The sequence below is a fragment of the Suncus etruscus genome, chromosome 10 (assembly GCF_024139225.1).
Source record: "Suncus etruscus isolate mSunEtr1 chromosome 10, mSunEtr1.pri.cur, whole genome shotgun sequence".
Lineage (NCBI taxonomy): Eukaryota > Metazoa > Chordata > Mammalia > Eulipotyphla > Soricidae > Suncus > Suncus etruscus.
In genome coordinates this window covers 37,273,730-37,290,847 of record NC_064857.1, presented here as the reverse complement: position 1 = coordinate 37,290,847, position 17,118 = coordinate 37,273,730, and the positions used below count along the sequence as shown (strand labels likewise).

The following is a 17,118-nucleotide window of genomic DNA, read 5'->3' as shown; positions in this document are numbered from 1 at the left end:
GGTCCATCTAAAACTGCCAGGAATCAAGCCAGGGTTGGCTGCATGCAAATCACGCACTCTACCTGTTGTACTATCACTTTGACCCCATTTTTTATTTTTATTTTTATTTTTATTTTTATTTTTTTTTTATTTTTTTTTTTTTTTTGGTTTTTGGGCCACACCCGGTGACGCTCAGGGGTTACTCCTGGCTATGCGCTCAGAAGTCGCTCCTGGCTTGGGGGACCATATGGGACGCCGGGGGATCGAACCTCGGTCCGTCTCCTAGGCTAGCGCAGGTAAGGCTTACCTTACCTCCAGCGCCACCGCCCGGCCCCCCCCATTTTTTATTTTTTAACTAAAAACAAAAAGAGCATTTAGAGCTAGTCATATGAGAGAGATCTGAACAATGAAATGGTTCCCAAATGAAAACTTTTTCCAAAACTGAAGACAAAAGAAGATATGAGGGGCCAAAGAGAAATGGTACAGTGGCCAGGGTATTTGCCTTGCACACAGCTGATCCATTTGATCCCTGAGCCCCATCAGGCTTACACCCTGGTGTAGAGTGTAGCCAGGACTAAGCCCTGAGCACAGCCAGGTGTGGCCCAAAAATGAAAACACACAAACAAAAAGCATTAAGTTCTTGTTCTACATTACTATATTACCACAGCAGCAGCTCCACAATGAAAGGGGTCTGTCCCTTTAGGAAAGACCTTAAACAACTGTCATTGGCTAGACCCTCAGTTTAGCTGAGAGTATAACCCCACTCCCACCCTGACCCTCCCTGCCCGGATGGAGGCTTGGAGTGGGAGCAGAAGGTGGGAGTTGTGAAGTGGGAGTGGTGAGTGGCAGTAGATGAAGCTAGGACTGGCAAACAATTTCTACTCCTGACTGCAGCTTGCTGATTTCTATAAGGACTCAGCTATATATTTCTTTTTTTCAGGGGTTACTCCTGGCTATGTACTCAGAAATTGCTCCTGGCTCGGGGGACCATATGGGATGCTGGGGATCGAACCAGGTCTGTCCTGGGTCCACCACGTGCAAGGCAAATGCCCGACCGCTGAGCTATCGCTCCGGCCCCCATGGACTCAGCTATTATCTTTTTTTAAATCTTTTTTTATTTTTATCTTTTTTTTTTTTTTTTTTTGGTTTTTGAGCCACACCCGGCAGTGCTCAGGGGTTACTCCTGGCTGTCTGCTCAGAAATAGCTCCTGGCAGGCACGGGGGACCATATGGGACACCGGGATTCGAACCAAACACCTTTGGTCCTGGATCGGCTGCTTGCAAGGCAAACACCGCTGTGCTATCTCTCCGGGCCCTATTTTTATCTTTTTACCTTGTTTACCTGTTCCTTATACCTGGCCCTCAATCTGACCTTGTCCTGGTCCCAAACTCAGGGCAAACTCTGTCCCTATCTCTCCCTCTCCAGGCCTAGGGGTGTTTCATCAAGCCCCTGTTTTGTCTACCTTCCCTCTTTATTAAATTAAGCTTAAGAAAACATTTTGTTGAGGGCCCGGAGAGATAGCACAGCGGCGTTTGCCTCGCAAGCAGCCGATCCAGGACCAAAGGTGGTTGGTTCGAATCCCGGTGTCCCATATGGTCCCCCATGCCTGCCAGGAGCTGTTTCTGAGCAGACAGCCAGGAGTAACCCCTGAGCAATGCTGGGTGTGGCCCAAAAACCAAAAACCCAAAAAAAAAAAAAAAAAAGGAAGAAAACATTTTGTCGGTGTATTTATTTATTTTACATTTCTTGGTTTTTGAGCCACACCTGGCAGTGCTCAGGGGTTTCTCCTGGCTTTGTGCTCAGAAATCGCTCCTGGAAGGCTCTGGGGACCATATGAGATGCCAGGGGTCAAACCTGGGTCTGTTCTGAGTTGGCCACATGCAAGGCAAATGCCCTACTGCTGTGCTATTTCTCCAGCCCTGGGAAGGTGAAACTAAGCACAACAGAGCAGGTCAACTAAAGACAGTATGTGCTTCATAAATATGTACGGAATGAATGAAGTAGAAGGAAGTAAGGTGGTGGTATCTCTTGACCTCCTCCAGAAAATTAGCCCTGCTCAATATTTCCTGGAAAAACAGGAAGTCTGGATAGGGCAGTTATGGATATAATAATGATTTGATTATGATTCTTATATGATGATGATCCAATTCAATTCACCAGTTTGGCACCTACTTACTTTGTGCCAAGTTGTTGAAATACCATGAGTACGTAAGTCTTATCTTCAAGGAACAGCAAATTTCCTCCATAAACATAGAGCTAAGCTATTAAACTATTTTGTGCCAAGCCTTGAACACCCTACTGTGTGGTCCTGGAGCCTCACAGCAGTCCTCTGAGGTTGAAGTCATTGCTCTCCCTTTATAGAAGAGAAACAGAGGCTTTAGGTGACTCCATAATTTATTGGTAGTCAAACAGCTCATCTGTACTTGAGCTAGGATCGAAATGCAGCCAACTCACTGAGACTGACCATGCTGAAGTGTCCAGGCACCCAGGAGAAGAAATGATTGACTTTGCTGGAGTGTGTCTGGAAGGTCTCTAAGCTAGATAAGGTGTGATTGAAGTTGGTAATAAAAACAAAGTCAGGAATGGTGGAGAAGGCATTTGCCTCGCATTTGCCTGACCTGGGTTTGATTCCCAGAATCCTATGATCCCCTGAGAACTGCCACGAGAAATTCCTGAGTGCCTTGAGTACCACCGGGTATAAGCCCAAATGTCCCTGCCCCCACCTAAAAAATAGAAAAAGAAAACACAGACTAGGCCAGAATGATCGTACTATAGCAGGTAGGGTGTTTGATTGGACGTGGCTGACCTGGGTTCAATCCCTGGCATCCCATATAGTCCCCCTAGTACCAACAGGAGTCATTCCTGAGTACAGAGCCAGGAGTAAAACATAAATACTCCTAGGTGTGGCCCCAAAGCAAAACAAAACAAAAGATAACTCAGACAGGGCCAATAAAATACTACAACAGGTTGGGCCCCTGCCAGGCACATAACCAACCAGGGTTCTGTCCCCATCAGTCCATATGGTCCCTTGTCAATAGCACTGTCAGGAATGATTCCTAAGCACAGAGCCAGGAGTAACCTCTGAGTACAGATGAGTGTGACCCCCCCCCCAAATAAAAGAACAACAATTAAAAAAGGAATAAAACAAACACTGACACAAAAAAGTGGCTCCTACAAGCCTCCTACCTGCCAGTCCAGGCTGGGCCCTGTCCCATGCTAGCCACGCCCCAGAGGTGTAGTGATATGAGGAAATCAGCCCTGGAGCAGGAGTCACTCAGTTAATACATGTGTGTCACTCCCTTTAAATCCTGTGTGATGGGCCAACCGAGGCAAATTCATGGACAGCCTCCTCTCAATCCACTTCTGGTTGCTGGGGGTGCAAACTCTGGTTGACAGGGCACACACCTTATCTGCTATACTATTTTTCTGGCCCCCAAAACTGTCTTTTTTTTGGGGGGGGGCACACTAGCAATGCTCCGGAACTGCTCATAATTCTGCACTTGAAATCATTCCTAGAGGTGTCAGGAGATCAAATGCGGAATACTGGGAATCAAACCCGAGTTGGCTGTGTGCAAAGCAAGTGCCTTACCTGCTGTACTATCTTGGCCTCACAAAACTCTGTCTTGATCATCACTGCGGTTTCAGTGTTTTGCACAATAAACCTGTTTCATTCGTATATCAGCTTTATTTTTTTTTTATTTTTTTTTTATTTTTTTTGGTTTTTGGGCCACACCCGGTAACGCTCAGGGGTTACTCCTGGCTATGTGCTCAGAAGTTGCTCCTGGCTTGGGGGACCATATGGGACACCGGGGGATCGAACCGTGGTCCGTCCAAGGCTAGAGCAGGCAAGGGCTTACCTTGCCTTTAGCGCCACCGCCCGGCCCCAGCTTTATTATTTTTATTACTTTTTTTTCCTAAGAAAATAATAACCAAGCAGATAAGGTGTTTGTTTGCCTTGCAAGCGGCCTACTCGAGTTAGATTCCTGGTACTACATACGTACAGCTGAAAGTCATCAGGAGTGATCCCTGAGCAGGAGTAAGCCCTGAGCACTGCTGGGTCAGACCAAAAAACAAACAAACAAACAAAAAGAAAAGAAAAAGAAAAAGTAATGTCCCAGGACTGGATATAGCCCTGAAGGATCGAGTGTGTGTTTTGTAGCCGGAGACACTGGTTTGATCCTCAGGTCGGTGTGGTCCACCAAAACACTATGTTATGGCCCCAAACCAAAAAGTCTGAATTCCAAACAAAAGAACATGAGATGATTCCTGTTCTTTGGGATTCAGGAGCCTTTATTCAGGTTTTGATCGAGATTTTTCTTAAAGTTGTCATCCATTCATACCTTCCTGAATTTCCTAAGGTGGACTGACAGCTAATAGCCAACAGCGTGTAGGAAGCCAGTCGCCCTTTACAAGTATGGTCGAAATTGCTTCATTTCCTGGTCATGTGATGGTCCCAGCGTGATCACATGACCCTCCCCTTCCAATTTGCCGGAAAGAACCCGCAGGGCTAAAGCAGAGTGTGGGTTGCCACTATACCTGCATCTCTGTTTTTATTTAGGGAACCTGTAGCATCTGAAGAACTGTGTTCCCTCCACATCGGGGTGCTGCTCATCGGGGTGACCTTGAAGAAGAAATGGAGCTTTCAGATCCTTTTGGAAAGGTGAGGGGGGCCAAGTTTCTCAATTGGGCTTGCCAGCCTGTTTGTGGCCTCTTGGCAGGGCAGGCTCTGGAATGCAGTGAATAGCAGGCTGTCCTGGAACACAGTTCATGACTCCAGGAAGGCAATCCAAAGGGTTGGAGGGGAGTTCTTGAGGGAAGTGGGTTGAAAGTGGAGTGGAAATGCCACTTGGATGGTGGGCAGGGCTTTGGCAGAGGGCTGGGGTCCTTGCCTGTGGGTCCTACCTGCTGCTTCTTCTTTTTCTTCCTGCTTTCAGGCATGGTCTAGGTCTCTGAGCAGAGCCAATATCATGACAGCCAGCCTTTTGGGGCTCCTTCTCCTCCAGATGGTGGCAGGGGTGACAGGTGAGTGACAGTGACAGAGGGTGGTCCTTGGGTGGCATGCTTGTAATGTCTTTTGGTGGGTGCCTCAGTAAGCCTGTGTAGGTGGCCAAGACTAGTGCCAGCACTGGGGCACAGCGGAGGGTTTCTGAAACTTGGTCAGTCTCTCCTTCCCACTAACCTGTAATGACCTTCCACCCTTACCCGATGCCTTCCTCTGCCCAGGTGCCCGCCCCTGCATCCCTAAAAGCTTTGGCTATAGCTCAGTAGTCTGTGTCTGCAATGCAACATACTGTGACTCTCTCGACCCCCTGACTCTGCCCGATATGGGCACCTTCAGCCGCTACGAGAGCACACGCAGTGGACGCCGCATGGAGCAGAGCATGGGAAGCTTCCATGCCACCCGCAAGGGGACAGGTATACCTGCCCACACTCCAGAGAGGGGCTAGCATCCTCCTGAGTTAAATTGTGCCTGAATGGGGCTGGAGAGATAGCATGGAGGTAAGGCTTTTGCCTTGCATGCAGAAGGACGGTGGTTTGAATCCTGGCATCCCATATGGTCCCCGGAGCCTTCCAGGAGCAATTTCTGAGTGTTGAGCCAGGAGGAACCCTTGAGCGCTGCCGGGTGTGACTCAAAAGCAAACAAACAAACAAAAAAAAAAAAAAAAAGAAAAGAAAAGAAAAAGAAAAAGTGCCTGAAGCAGGCACAGCTCTGTGTCTGCCTTCCAAATAATGACACCCCCCCCCCTTGGGGCCAGAGCAATAGCACAGGGGGTGGGACATTGATCTTGCACCCAATTGGCCTGGGTTCTATCACCAGCATCCCATATAGTCCCCTGAGCTTGCTAGGAGTAATTCCTGAGTGCAGAGTGCAGAGCCTGGAGTATCTCCTGAGCACCCTCAGGGTAGCCAAAGATAAAAAAAAAAAAAAAAGCCCAAACCTAAAAACAAGACCATGGAGTAACCCCTGAGCCAGCCAGGTGTGGTCCAAAACCTAAAACAAACAAACAAAAAAAAAACCCAACCAGACAATGACCCCCCCTTTCTCTCTGGTGGTATCTGCAGGCCTACTGCTCACACTGCAGCCAGATCAAAAGTTCCAGATCATCAAGGGATTTGGAGGTGCCATGACAGATGCTACTGCCCTCAACATCCTTGGCCTGTCACGCCCTGCCCAGAATTTGCTCCTGAAATCATATTTCTCTGAGGAAGGTGAATAGAGGGACCAGAGGAACACTTGGCCTTTCGTTTACTCCTGACCCACTCACCCCTGATCCCCTTCTCAAAGGAGTGCTTGGGGATTCCTGTACACAGAAGTCTGTGGGCTACAGTCCAGAGCCCAAGCATCCTTTGGCCCTGATTCAAACCCAGCGTGAGTTTTAGGCCTGAGCCTAAACATTCTCCTCTTAACTCAGACACCCCTATCTTGGGCCTGGGTGTGCAGGAATTGAATACAACATCCTCCGGGTGCCCATGGCCAGCTGTGACTTCTCCATCCGTGTCTACACCTATGATGACACACCTGACGACTTCGAGTTGCAAAATTTTAACCTCCCAGAAGAAGATGTCAAGCTAAAGGTGGGTCCGAGGGCCCCTGCAGTTTTGAGCAACACAGAAGGTTGAGGAGTTCTGATTGACATTCTGCTTGAACTCCGCAAATGGCAGTCTCCAGGGAAACAGCAAACCTATCCCCCTTACTGCCTGTCCTGAGGGTGGCAGGGCGGTTGCTGATGTAAGGCCCGATGCACTGGTTGGGCCAGTTTGTCTGTGTTCCATCAATGGGTGTCTCTCTCTCTCTCTCCCTCTCTCCCCATCTCTAGATCCCCCTGATTCACCAGGTCCTGCAGATGTCCAAGCGCCCTGTCTCACTCTTCGCCAGTCCTTGGACATCGCCCACTTGGCTCAAGACTAATGGGGCAGTGAACGGGAAGGGAACCCTCAAGGGCCAGCCAGGGGACAAATACTACAAGTGCTGGGCATTATACTTTGTCAAGTACGTGAACCCCGGCACTGGGAGAGAGCCCTAAGGGTTGGTGCATGCCTAAAATGTGAGGGGGCGGAGCTAAACCTCAATACCATCTCAGCCCTGCTGGTCTTTTCATGCCCTGCCAAACTCTGCTTCCAGCCTTGGTTTTGCCCCTCGAACGGTCTCTCCTTACTGGGACAGTGGGGAAGGCTCTTACCTTGAAGTTGACCTGGGTTTGTTCCTCAGTACTACAGAGGGTCCCCAAGCCCTACCAGGAGTGATCCAAGTGCAGTCAGGAGTAAGCCCTGAGCACTGCTTGGAGTGGCTCCAAAACATGCGCGTGCATACAACCACTAAGAAAACCCAGATTGGGTGCCGGAGAGATAGCGTGGAGGTAAGGCATTTGCCTTGCATGCAGGACAGTGGTTTGAATCCCGGCATCCCATAAGGTCCCCAGAGCCTGCCAGGGGTGATTTCTGAGTGTAGAGCCAGGAGTAATCCCTGAGCACTGCCGGGTGTCATCCAAAAACAAAACAAACAAACTAAAAAAGAAAACCCAGATTCCCAGATTGTTGCCTCCTCAGTATTCTCTGATCTTTTGGCTTATTAGTTAGATCCCCTCCACAGGTCCCCTTGTCCCCAGGGTCCCTTTCCAGGGATGACTATTCACACTGTCTCATCTCCTGCAGGTTCCTGGATGCCTATTCCAAGTATGGGCTGAAGTTCTGGGCAGTGACCGCTGAGAACGAGCCTACCGCTGGCCTTTTTAGTGGGTACCCCTTCCAATGTCTGGGCTTCACTGCTGAAACCCAGCGTGACTTCATAGCCAAGGACCTGGGCCCTGCTCTGGCCAACAGCACCCATCGTGATGTTCGTCTGCTCATGCTGGATGACCAGAGGCTCCTGCTGCCCCGCTGGGCCCAGGTGGTAAGGCACCCCACTGACTCCCAAATCCAAAAGACAGGTTATCAAACTCACTTACCTCCAGCCTTGCTTCTCACACACCTGAGGTAGGGTCCTTGGGATGCTTAGAATGGTGGAGACCTGTTCACTCTTCAGATACCTACATGCCCTTCCCATAGTTACTTTATTTTTTGCCATGCCTGGTAGTGCCTACTCCTGTCTCTGTGCCCAGGAATCATTCCTGTTGGGGATTGGGGTACTGTGCTGGGGATGGAACCTAGTGGGTCACATGAAAGTTAAACATATTGTCTGCTAGCCTGTCTCTCTGGCCCCTTAATTACCACTTTACTATTTTTATTATTAGGTTTTTTTTTTGGGGGGGGGTGTTTTTTTTTTTGGTTTTTGGGTCACACCCGGCAGTGCTCAGGGGTTACTCCTGGCTGTCTGCTCAGAAATAGCTCCTGGCAGGCACGGGGGACCATATGGGACACCGGGATTCGAACCAACCACCTTTGGTCCTGGATCGGCTGCTTGCAAGGCAAACGCCACTGTGCTATCTCTCCGGGCCCAGGGGTGTGTTTTTGAGCCACATCCGGCGACTCCTCGCTATGCGCTCAGAAATTGCTCCTGGCTTGGGGTACTATCTGGGATGCCTGGGGGGGTCGAACTGCGGTTTGATCAGCAGTGTCACAGCAGGTCAGCAGTGTGCAAGGCAAATGCCCTACCGCTGTGCCACTGCTCCAGTCCCTATTATTAGTTTTTGTGCCATACCTAGAGAAACTCAGGAGTAATGATCCTCTGTATTCAGGATCACTCTTGTCAGGGTTCAGGGGACCATATGGGCACTGCAAATCTAACCTGGGTCAGCCACATGCAAGTGCCCTATCCACTGTACAATTGCTGTGGCCCCAATTTATTTGGGGGGGGCCCACACCCAGTGGTGCTCAGGACTTATTCCTGGTGGGCTTGGGTGACCATATGGGGTGCTAGGGATTGATCTCAGGTCACCATGCAAATATCCTACCTGCTATGTATTGTCTGGTCCTTGAGTTAGGACTTGAATCCCTTCTAGTTGCAACCCCTCTCTTCTCTGCTGCCTTAGTTCCGCTTCTAGAATCCTCTTCAGGCCCAGGTCTACAGATTCCCTTTCCCTGTGATTACTGCCCTTCCCTGTCCAGGTGCTGGAAGATCCTGAGGCAGCAAAGTACGTTCATGGCATCGCTGTCCATTGGTACCTGGACTTTCTGGCTCCAGCTAAATCTACTCTGGGGGAGACACACCGCCTGTTCCCCAACACCATGCTCTTTGCATCTGAGGCCTGTGTAGGCTCCAAGTTTTGGGAGCAGAGCGTGCGGCTGGGTTCCTGGGACCGAGGGATGCAGTACAGCCACAGTATCATCACGGTAAGCCCTGCCGCTACCTCTCCCGCTCACTCACTCCTGAGGGGGCAGCATTCCCATCTTGTATCCCCACATTCCACTGTTTCAGGTATTCAGGTCTTTTGTCCAGGCTCTCACCAAGCCTGTTCTGAAATCCCTCCCACTAGTTACCAGGAGACTAGGGGCTCCCATTAGTCAGACCCTCATTGTAACTGTTTTTTGTTTTTTGGGTTACACCCGGCAGTGCTCAGGGGTTACTCCTGGCTCTGTGCTCAGAAACCACTCCTGGCAGGCTCAGGGGACCATATGGGATGCCGGGATTCGAACCAATGACCTTCTGCATGAAAGGCAAAATGCCTTACCTCCATGCTATCTCTCCAGCCCCTCATTGTAACTGACTTGCCTCTAGAACCTCATCTACTATGTGGCTGGCTGGACTGACTGGAACCTCGCACTGAACCCTGAAGGGGGCCCTAACTGGGTGCGCAACTTTGTGGACAGCCCTATCATCGTGGATATCGCCAAAGACACCTTTTACAAACAACCCATGTTCTACCACTTGGGCCACTTCAGGTGGGAACCTCCCACTGTGTCCTGTTTGCCTCAGCCTTGGCAGGGAGCAGGAAAGTGTTGTGCAAGGAGGCTGAGGAAGGCTCACCTGCCCCTCTTGTACCACTCAAACAGGAAGTGACAGTGCCTGATGGTGTGAGGTCCCGCACAGCCCAGGCCTGCACCCAGGCTAAGGGTGGAAGCAGGGTACCCCTCTTATAACTGCAGCAGGGTTTCTGGGGCAGGATGAGGGTCTGACATGGGCTGTGCTGGGGGTTGAGCAGGACTGAATCCTTGACAAAGCCTGTCCCTATTCCAGCAAGTTCATCCCTGAGGGCTCTCAGAGAATAGGCCTGAAGGCTAGTGACAAGACTGAGTTGGAGACGGTGGCTCTCTTGCGACCTGATGGCTCTGCAGTGGTGGTGATACTGAACCGGTAAGCAGGCAGCTGGAGTGAGGGGCAGGGCTGGGGTGGGGGGGCTCACAGGCAGGCACACTCAGTCTCTCCTCCCTCCCCAGCTCCTCTAAAGATGTGCCTGTCACCATCGAGGACCCCACCCTGGGCTTCCTGGAGACCCTCTCACCTGCCTACTCTATTCAGACCTATCTGTGGCGCAGCAAGTACCACTGGCAGCAAGAACCAGTGAGAGATGCATCCCAGCAGGCGCCAGACTGTGCAGAGTCAGCTCATACTGGTGCATAACTGGGGAATGGGAGATGAGCTCGGACAATGTGGCTGGTTACAACAGCCTCCCTTCTGGAAGGTGCCATGGGCAAGCGAGCCTCTAGGGCAACGCAAGCCCTGGAACTCCCGGGGCAACTGTGCCTTGAGGCAGCTAACTATGGAAATGTGAGCCCAGCTTGTGGCAATACCATATTGGGGTGGAGGGAGGGAAAGGAAAGGAAGAGATGGAAGTGGGCCCCATATTGTGAATCACAAAGGCCGCTCAGTGGGCTCAGCATGTATTTTGCATGCTGGAAGCCAGGCTGGGCTTAATATCCTGCAGCACTACATGGTTTCCTTGAGTACTGCTTGGAGGGACTTCTAAACTGGAAGTAGTCCCAGAGCACTGCTGGAAGTGGTAAACAAACCATTTAAAAAAGAAAAAAAGAGGGGCTCAAGCTATAGCACAGTGGTCAGGCATTTACCATGCACGCCACTGACCCCAGAGAGACCCCAATTTCTGGCAACCCATATGGTCCCCCCAAGTTTGCCTGGAGCAACTGCTGAGTGCAGTCAGGAGTAACCCCTGAGCACTGCCAGATGTGACCCAATAAAACAAAATAAATACATTTACATTTTAAATTAAAAAAAATAAAAAGAAAAACAATGGGGCTGGAGCAATAGTACAGCTGGTAGGCATTTGCCTTGCACGCAGCCAACCCGGGATCAATCTCCTGCATCCCATATGTTCCCTCTGAGCCTGCCAGGAGTGGTTTCTGAGTGCAGAACCAGGAGTAACCCCTAGTGCCACTGGGTGTGGCCCAAAAACAAAAACAAAAAAAAAACAAAAAAAAAATTGAAAACAAACTGGGAGCTGGTCATCTTTCTTGGAGTTGCAGCATGCCCTCCACCCCTCTCCCCCTTCCAAGCAGCCAAGTGTTGGCTCCAAACACCAGAAGGCCGTGGGCAGTGGCTAGGGAAGACCATGGCCCTAGCCAGGATGACAGCCTGGGAGCTGGTCAGTGGAAGTAGATTTATTGTGGGGATGTCACCAGTGTTTGGCTGTATCAACAATGGAAGAACAAGAGGGACGCTGGAATGCATGGCAGTAGAAAAACCAGTGGTGGGGAGGGGAAACAAAAACATATCATCATTCCTCTTCGTCCTCCTCGGTGATTCCTAGGGCCCGAGTGCTGGGGGCCCGGGCCACTGAGGCCCGCTGGATAGAGACGATGCCACTGAGCAAGGCATAGCCTACCATGGCCGCCAGCCCGGCTAGTACTGACAGGATCTGAGTCCGGCGTCGGTATGGTTCCTCCTCGGTCTCTGGGCACATGGGTGGGTGGCGTGGAGGTGGTGCTTCAGCTAAGGGAGAGCCAAGGAAAAGGTGGGTGGGCTGCTTTCTGGATTTCCCTCTACCACCACGCCCCGCCGCTCTTTACCTCCATCCCAGGGGAAGTAGAGGCTGAGGATGTGGGTACAGTAAGCGCAGAGGTTGGGCAGTGCCCGCACATGGACCTGTAGCTTGCCACTGGGCAGCTTAGCCTGCAGGATCAGGGCCAAGTAGCTGAAGACAAAGGCATCCAGGGAGGTCGGGCTGCCATAGAGAGAAGGGAAGGGTGGCATAGAACAGTTGGTGAGAGGCTGAGGTTGGAGCAGGACCCAGTCTTGGGAGGTGGTTCTGAAAGCCAGGGACCACCAGGGGAACAGAGGACACATTCCAGACCTGGGGCGGGAAGGGGCCCCAGTGGCGCCAGTCTGGCCCTGAATGGGACTCTATCTCTGGACTTCATAAAGGGCATATTCAGTGCCCTCCTGGGTCTGGCAGCCTGCCCACCCTCCCACACCCCCCAGGCAGCAGGGCCCCATACACAGCCCTCACTGTCCCTAGATCGCTCAGGGTCTGTCCTGAGTTCCTCTTGTCCAGAGTCAAGGCTGGCCCCATTAGCTAACCCAGAATCTTCTTCCAAACCACCTATGATTCCCTGGGAGTCCCACTCACCTGTCTCCAAAGAAGAATTTCTGCGAGCCCAGGCGCTGAGAGAGAAGGGTGAGGCATTCCCGAGCCTCCTGGTACAGCTAAGGGGAGGACACGGGTCAGCTGGTGTTGCTTGCTATCCCACCCCATCTCCCCCCATTTGTCCCACCACAGCTACCTCCTTCTCAAGTTGCTCTTCCTCCTCAGGCCTGTGCTCCCCACACAGCAGCTGTAGTCGCTCTATGTACTGCCGCTGCATGCGGCCAGGCAGGAAGAAGTTGAGGGGAAAAGGCATTGCCTCTGCATACCATTTCCGTGTTACTTCCACGTAGTTCTTGGCATCCACCCAAAAAGTATGTATCTAGATTGGTGCAGTGTGGGAGGAAGAGGAAGCTGCACTGAGCCAGTGTACCCGCCTGATTCAGGGCGGACTTTTGGACCCCGACTCCAACTACTCACTCACCAGCACTGGGAGCAGCTTCTCTTCCAGCAGAGACTGGAAGGCCAAGGTGTCTGCCCCCTCCCGCGCTGACAGATTGTAATCAGCGTTGAACTTCTGTTGGGGGTAGGTAGAAGTGTTCAAAAGGGAGGTGTTCACCAGAGACTGGGAGTACTTCCCAGCCACTCTCACTACCTCTGAGGGGAACAGAAGGTAGCACAAGCAGCTTTTCCTATTGAGGCCCCACAGTAGCCTGTTGCTTTTGGCCGAGAGCCTAGGCCTCAGGGCCTGCAAGCTATCAAGGTCTCTCGCCCATTAAGGGTGAGGCAGAGGAGGAAGACCCAGCCGCAGACTAGGAGCAGCTCCCAGAATTTCCACAGAAAGCTGGCAGCATGCCTGTTGACAGCAACATTCTAGCAGCAACTTCCCTAATCCAGGCATTGAGTGAGTGGAGTGGAGCTGAGATCAGGTAGGGCCTTGTCTCTGGCACTAGATAATGCCATTCTCCTATTCCTGGAGATGCCATCCAGGACTCCCTGGCTTCTTTACTATGGGCCCATCTCTTGGCTTATTGTTTGCCCTGCTACTTTTTTCCATTGCACACACATTCCAACCATTCCCTCAGTTCCCAGTCTGCTGCACTCTCCTAAGTTCTCAACACCACATCCTGAGTAAGCTTTGTCCCCAAGTAACCTCCTGAGATCAGGAAATCTCAGTCTGCTGCTTCCCTGAAGAACGGGGTGATTCTCTCTCTTGCTCTTGCTCACTTTAGCCATAAGGAGCCCAACTGGCTAGGAACTTTGACTTTTTCCTGTCAGGCCCCCTGAGAAAACAAATGAGGACAGTCACATTTCTGACACTAAGAGATCGAAACATGAAAGCCCAAAAGTTTATGGGAAAACATCCAGGCTAGATCCTTTGGTTTTACAGATCTGTCATTTCTGGCTCTGAGTGGTGACATTATATCCTTCTAGCTATAGACTGCTTCTCTCATAATAATCATTCCACTTCCATAGATCTCAGAGCTGGGTCCAGCCAGAGTTTAGGACCCAGCCCCTTTGAGAAATAGGCAAAGGTTCAGAAGTCCCTTTTCATTTTTGTTTTGTGTTTTGGGTGTTCAGAGCTCACTCCTGGCTCTGTGCTTACAGGTATGAGCACATACAGGGTACGGGGGATCAAATCCAAATCAACCATATGTAAGGCAGGGACCTTTCCTCCCTACTACTTCTCTGGCTCTTGCAAGTCCCTTTTCAGCCCCAACAGAGCCAAATGACTGCCTTCCTCTCCTATCCCTTCCATGTGTCATCAGTCTGTTCCTCGCTGCCTACTCTCCAGGTAGGCATATAAGGTATCAGAAATGTGCCCGGCCCCCAGCAACTCAACAACAGTGTCTAAGTTCACCCCCTCCCAGATGTGCTACTTGAAGTTGAGCTTCCTGCAAGTGTGGTGTTCAATAAACATGTGTTATTGAAATTATGAAATTTTTTCCAGCCTGCCCCCTCCTCAGATACTTACCTCTTTCCGAAATTGGCTGATGATCCTGCATGGTACTGAGATGATTTGTCCCTGAGTAGTTCGAAGAGCAGGCAGAGTTCCTGACAATGAAAAAGAAGACCCATGACTTCTTTAGCTGCCTCAGCAGAAACATGCATACCACATCTTGTCTGTTCCTCCCCGGTGCATTCCCTTCCTTTCCCTTTCCCACCAAGGACATTGGGTACCTGAAGGGCTTCGCCAGGGGTTGGTGATCTTGTGCACCTTGAGTGGGGCACCAGTAAATCTGGCATAGGCCTACAGGGAAGTAAACATAAGACAGAAAGGCTACTGACATCACACCCATAGAGAAATTAGAAAAAAGGTGATCACACATAGTGGGGCTCAAAGGCTGCTATAGGAGCAGTGCTTGAGGACACCATATGATGTCTGGGAGGTAAAACCACGACTCCCACATACAAAGAATGTAGACCCTTTGTTCCACCTCTCTGGTTCAGGTCATTTATTGCAAACCTTCTGGGCTGTGCTCTCTGCTTAGTCCTTGCCTCACTAGAAAAAAAGTTCCATTCCCAATGAGTAAAACTGGGTTCAGATCATAGGAGCATCCAGAATGACAAGACAGCAGAGAAAATCCTTCCCTGTCTCCTCTCATGTCACCATTCTCCTGTTTTTCTAGTCACTGCATCCCTGTACTTGGAGGTATTGACCATGCCCTTCTTTGGCAGTCATGACCTGTTCCCATGTAGACCTCAGTGCCTGGCCACTTTATTACATTACTTTGATTACACGCTTTTCCTTTTATTATATTTGGTTTGGGAGCACACCTAGTGGTGCTCAGGGCTTAATTTGGCTTTGTGCTCAGGAATCACCTTCTGCTGTAGTTTGAGGGACCCTATATGGTGCTGGTGACAGAACCCAGGTCAGCTGCTTGCAAGGTAAATAACTCCCGCTGTGAGACCAAGTCTTGCTCAACTTTGCATGTTTGACATTCGGTCTTTGAGAGAAACTTAAAAACTTACTTATGAATGTGTGTACATGAATGATTTCAGAGCTTAGCTGTGTGCACCATTGTTAATAAGTAATAACCTCATTTACGGAGGAGGAGGGGGAGGAGGAAGAGGAGGAAAAAGAGGATAAGGGGGAGGATAGGTAGTAGTAATAGAAGGAGAAGTAGTAATAGAAAAACAAAGTAGTAATATAAGTAGTAGTAGGAAGGAAAAGAAGAAGGCGGAGGGAAAGAAGAAAGAAGAAAAGGAGAAGAAAAGGAGAAGAAAGGAGAAGGCAGAGCAGGAGGAGGAGGAGAGCAGGAAGAGGAGAAGGGGAAGGAAGAGGAGAAGGAGGAGGGGCAGCACGGCCAAATAGGAAAACCCAGAGATGCTCTAGCCTTGGCCAAACTCTGGGGTGCATCAACAAAACTGCACACCAGGAGCAGACTGGATGGCCCCCCAAGGTCACACACAATGCAAATGGATGAGCAAGGACCCAAAACTCAGCTCCCGAACCCCCTGGCTGGTCTTTCTACTCCTCCAGAAGACCCAGAAGGCGGAACAGGGAACAGGAGAGTCCCGTTTGGGGACCAGCACAACCCTCAGCCTGCCTCAGTTTCCCGCCTAGACCTAGCTAGATAGCTAGAGCGCGTGCTGGGGCGTCCCGACCAAAATCCAGGGGATCGCCTATGGGAAGGCCCGTCCCTGTCCTTCAGCTCGCGGCCGATGGCTCCCGCCAACACCTCTCACCAGCACGGCCAGGCAGTCCAGATCCACGGAGGGCAGCCCCCAACCTCCGGCCCAGCAGTAGAGCTCCATGGGCGCCGCCATCTTGCGCGCCCTTTGACCTGGAAGTGCTGCCCTTCGCGCGGGCGGCGCTTCCGGCGGCGGCTTCGGAGGCGGCGGGAAGACGCCGAGGGGCGTTGTCATGGCCGCTGACGAGGGTTTCGGGGAGGGCGGCCGCGTGTTTTCCACAGCGCGTTATGTTTGGAGACTTCCCCGCGCCGCCCGTCGCCAGGGAAACAAAACAGGGGCGGTGGTGGCGGCGGCCGGCCCGAGCTAGGCCCGGAGGCCTTGTTGTGGGAGAGGTCCTGGGCAACTCGAGTTGTCGCCTAGGCAAGGGGGACTGAGCCCCCCTCGCTGGGTCATGACCTGCTGCTCGCCTGCACGCCGGGGTGCCCCTTCCCGCCCCCTGCACCCCCGATCTGACCTTCCAGGGGGTTCCCTAGCTTCCCTCCCCGCCCCCTGCAACCCCCCCCCTGCACTGCCCTTCCTTCCAAGGGGTTCCCTAGCTTCCCTGCCTGCTCCCTCTCTTTCCCATTGGCAAGGGTATCCCCTCCACTCCCCACTTTCCGCTCTTGCACACGCGCCCCCAACACTTTGGAGGTGCTTCCAGATCTTTTCCCGAGAGGGAAAATGACACCGATTCTAATCAGTGGATCCCCCGACCCCAATAAAGCGCGCCAACTTGATGCCATGTGGGCACCCTTGCGGCTCGAGAGCAAGCTTGGCCACTCCCTTGGCATCCTCTTGTGCCAACTGTGGAGTAATGTATTGCCCAAAGCCTGACGCTGCCAGCCCGACTGTGGCTTCCAGAAAAGAGTGATTGGTGGTGCCCCCCCACTCCAATGATGCCATTGGGAGAGGGCAAGTCCCCTGGGAGAGCAGACCCTTGGGGACAGACAGGACGGCTTACATGCTGGAAGGCTTTGGAGCTCCTCCCTGGTGCCCCTAGCTCTCCCCCCAGAGCTGGGAGATGCCTCCAGGGTGATTGGCAGTTCT

The 17,118-nt window shown here is 51.5% G+C and overlaps 2 protein-coding genes across 2 annotated transcripts; one reads left to right on the top strand and one right to left on the bottom strand.

Moving 5' to 3' along the window:
- Positions 1 to 4,476: 4,476 nt before the first annotated feature.
- Positions 4,477 to 10,785, top strand: GBA1 (glucosylceramidase beta 1). The gene is made up of 11 exons (XM_049782254.1): positions 4,477 to 4,640; positions 4,915 to 5,002; positions 5,204 to 5,395; positions 6,044 to 6,190; positions 6,423 to 6,556; positions 6,799 to 6,971; positions 7,634 to 7,871; positions 9,026 to 9,250; positions 9,636 to 9,799; positions 10,095 to 10,211; positions 10,295 to 10,785. Exons 1-11 carry the CDS (start codon positions 4,614 to 4,616, stop codon positions 10,476 to 10,478), a joined length of 1,689 nt encoding a protein of 562 aa, XP_049638211.1. The 5' UTR covers positions 4,477 to 4,613; the 3' UTR covers positions 10,479 to 10,785.
- Positions 10,786 to 11,428: 643 nt separating this feature from the next.
- On the bottom strand, positions 11,429 to 16,292 carry MTX1 (metaxin 1). The gene is made up of 8 exons (XM_049782300.1): positions 16,087 to 16,292; positions 14,578 to 14,647; positions 14,372 to 14,451; positions 12,881 to 12,973; positions 12,596 to 12,778; positions 12,442 to 12,518; positions 11,882 to 12,036; positions 11,429 to 11,804 (listed from the first exon to the last, which is right to left on the bottom strand). The coding sequence occupies exons 1-8, from the start codon at positions 16,264 to 16,266 to the stop codon at positions 11,590 to 11,592; spliced, it is 1,053 nt and encodes a 350-aa protein (XP_049638257.1). The 5' UTR covers positions 16,267 to 16,292; the 3' UTR covers positions 11,429 to 11,589.
- Between the last annotated feature and the right edge of the window lie 826 nt (positions 16,293 to 17,118).